The sequence below is a fragment of the Phoxinus phoxinus genome (genome assembly GCF_949152265.1).
Source record: "Phoxinus phoxinus genome assembly, chromosome: 16".
In the NCBI taxonomy this organism is placed as follows: Eukaryota; Metazoa; Chordata; class Actinopteri; order Cypriniformes; family Leuciscidae; genus Phoxinus; species Phoxinus phoxinus.
The window spans coordinates 4067551-4071180 of NC_136891.1; the positions used below are offsets into that span (position 1 = coordinate 4067551).

General features: G+C 33.7%; 1 protein-coding gene across 1 annotated transcript; it reads left to right on the forward strand.

Annotated features, from left to right (window-relative positions):
- Positions 1–553: 553 nt before the first annotated feature.
- Positions 554–3333, forward strand: mgst3a (microsomal glutathione S-transferase 3a). Its single transcript, XM_079583628.1, has 6 exons — positions 554–690; positions 1211–1335; positions 1743–1816; positions 2078–2135; positions 2207–2279; positions 2380–3333. Exons 2-6 carry the CDS (start codon positions 1219–1221, stop codon positions 2508–2510), a joined length of 453 nt encoding a protein of 150 aa, XP_079439754.1. The 5' UTR covers positions 554–690; positions 1211–1218; the 3' UTR covers positions 2511–3333.
- Positions 3334–3630: the final 297 nt, after the last annotated feature.

Sequence of the window (3630 nt, forward strand, 5' to 3'; positions counted from 1 at the left end):
AAAATTATTAAACATAATTTCGCCCTCATGTTGTTTAAACCTGTATGAGTTTCTTTCTTCTGTTGAACACAAAATATAATATTGTAAAGTATGTTGGTAACCAAACAGTTGCTGGTCCCCATTGATTTCCATAGTATGAAAAAAAAAAATACTAAAGGAAGTTGGGGGACCAGAAACCATTATAAAACAAATCTTCTTTTGTGTTCAACAGAAGAAATAAACTCATACAGGTTTAAAACAACATGAGTAAATGATGACAGAATTTTCAGCTTTGGGTGTAAGACATTTAAATGTCTTAGTTTTTTGTTAATTGTACAACTTTTGTTACTTTGTTTTTGCCATAGCCCTGCTACTGACATGGTGTTAAAAACAATAACAAATGGCTATAAATACATATTTATTCAAGATTAGAGAATAAAAGACAGGATGTGTATAATATATACAAAGCATGGCCAGTATTTTGATATGCATACTTTTTAAAATGTATTTTATATGACATATTTAACAAAAACAAGAAAAGCCTTTGCTTTTCAAATGTTTGAATTTGTGCATTTTGTTTCTTGAAGGCAGACTGTAGATTGACCCTTTACCCATAAGCGTCGCACTTACCGGTAGAACTTGTTGTAACATGAGCGATCTTTGTCCTGCAGCCTCCGCCTTCCAGATAACCAGCACAGAAGCACAGAGCAGGTAACAAAAGAAAGCAGCAAATGCTTTTAAAAAACTGTCTCTTGATTAACAATATTATATTGCATTGATTGTGAACAATGTGAACAAATCTTAATAATACAACAGTGGGATTATTGATTTTTTTTTGTCTTTCACTTTTACACTGTTGTTGCTGCGCAGAAAATGTACCTGTTCCTGCATGTGTGCTTATTTTACAGAACTGTGTATTTTTGACAACTATTATAATAATGACTTGAATTTGACTTAATTACTACTACTTATGACCTAGACTTGTAACACTGTCATGTTATGAATTTCCTAATAACTAAAGTACACATTGAGGTTACTGTACTATCACAGACAGAGATGACTAAGCACATTATTGATTTTTATGTCGCAGACCAGCTATTTGTCTGTCTGTAATCAGACTCAATTGGGACTATTTCTGGATTCACATACTTTGTAGATTTTTCTCCGTTGTACACTTGTATGCTGTTACACACAGTATCATTTAGATCCTGTGATATTTCTGTTTTCTCAGTCTTGAAGATGGTGGTTTTGTCTAAAGAGTACGGCTATGTGGCGCTTACCGGAGCGGCAACATTTTTCCTGATGGGTCATCTGTCTTATGCCGTGGTGAAGGCTCGGGATAAATACAATGTCCAGGTAACATAACAGACAGTAATTGTTATGGAAGCTTGTTTCTACAACAAAATGAAAAAAATACATATAAACCTAACTACAACTTTTTATCTTGCATTTCTGACTTTTCCTCGCAATTGCACTTTATATGAGAAAAAATTCTGAATTGTGAGATATAAACTGATGAGCCAAAACATTATGAACAGTCACAGGTGAAGCGAATAATGTCGATCATCTCTTAACAAGGACCATTAGTTGACGGTTAGTTGAACTTTATTGTTTACGTTTAGCATTTATTCCTTCCTCATGTCCATCAGAACACAGTGGTTTGAGAACCCCTTTTTTTAGAGCACAAAAGTACTATTTAGCTTAATGGTTTTTGGTGCAATTAAGTTTGAATCTATGATGAAAGTATTCATTTTATCTTCTAGTATCCTACAATGTACAGTGATGATCCAGAGACTGGCCACAAATTCAACTGTATCCAGCGAGCGCATCAGAACACGTATGCGTGCATTACTATTCATTATGCATTCATATTCTCAGTATACATTATATACCGCAGATATATTACTGCTAAACATTAAAGTTTTCTTTACAATAAATATAAGCTTATTTAATGTTTTACATTTGATCAAGAAGTGATTGGTTTCCTTGCTGCTTTTCTGATGGTTTATTGATGCTGTTGTGGATGTTTTATCATTGTAATTATAATTGTTAAACAAAAAGCATGCAGTATATTTATATATGTGCCATTTTCTTACAGTGTTGAAGTTTTGCCTCTATTCCTGTTTAATTTATCTGTGGGTGGGATTCAGCATCCAGTGAGTATAGATTCAAGCTTTATTAACACCCATGCAAGCTAATGCTAACTGAGAGATCTTGTGTTTCTCAGCGCCTGGCCAGCGCGTTGGGAATGATCTGGATTGTCAGTCGGGTGCTGTTCGCTCAGGGATACTATACTGGACGTGAGTGTCTTTGCACCTCCACAGAACTGATCTGTGTAGATTTAAGGCAACTGGCTTATGAATACAGCTTGAGTTTGAGTGTTGTTTTCTGTCCTGTTAGAGCCCGAGAAGCGCAATCGTGGCTCGTTCGGGATATCTGCTTATCTGGGTCTGTTCATCTGCACCATGAACACCGGGAGAACGCTGCTCGGATGGGGACCTGGGATCAAATGGCCAATGTGTTTTAAATAGTGGAAATCTTGTTTCCAATTCAATTATACTCTAATTCCACATTCTATAAAGTGACTATACAGTAAAAAAACAAACATGTTCTGTAAAATTAGAAAAACACAAATTTCACACTGTAAGACCTCTGGGAATTCTCTGTGTACATTTCAGTTTTAAATAAATAGCATAAAAGTTGAAACGTTCAATTCAGTTACTGTTTTGTCTTTAAAAAAGTACAGTGAAATTATGTGAAACATGCTATAATAGCCAAGTGGATATATTTTTAATATCATTGAGATGCTATTAGTTTCTATTTTTGCATTTTAATTTGAAAGTTTTGGTAATTTTTTTGTGTTTTATTTTATTTACAGTAACGGAAATGGTAGTTTATTTTATGGTAGTTTAAGTTTTAGTTAATTATAATAACCCTGTACCACAGATTTGACTAAAGGGAACTTTTGATGGTATGCAAAATATGCATAAAAATACCATATTAATATTATCAACTAAAACTAAAGCTAAGAAGCTAAAGTTAAGATAAATGTAATATTGTCTCTCAATCACGGAATTGTATTAAGTAAACTGTAATGCATGTGACATTTGTGAATGTATGGTTGGATAGTAAACTATATGTTATAGGCCAGTATTGAACAATAACAGTTGAGTTTACAGCATGTGAAATGTCTCACGTGGTGCTTATAGTGTTCTAGAAACGGTAAGTATATAATGGCTATGGCACTACATTTTTTTTTTTAAACATACAGGTAAGTTATATACGTAAGGGATAATGTATAGCGAGGCGATTACATTACATGGCTACCTACCAAATAAATCAATAATTTGACTTAATATTGATTTAAAAAGGAGTTTGATTTTCGTATTGCTTCCGTTGAAGAACACCGTGTCCATAGCAACGCTCTGTTTTTCATGGCAACGGTTTGTTATACCGTACTTAGCAGCGGTCTGTTATCAAGAAATAACAGACCGCATTCTACATTAGAATTTAACCAAAGTAATAAATACGTAAATAAGTAGAATAATGTATGTGAATGGTGTCATATCTTACTGATCCAGTATGTTTGCTAGGTCTCATAAGCATAGTCTATATCTTTTCTATATAAACCATAGACAGTATGATATAAAC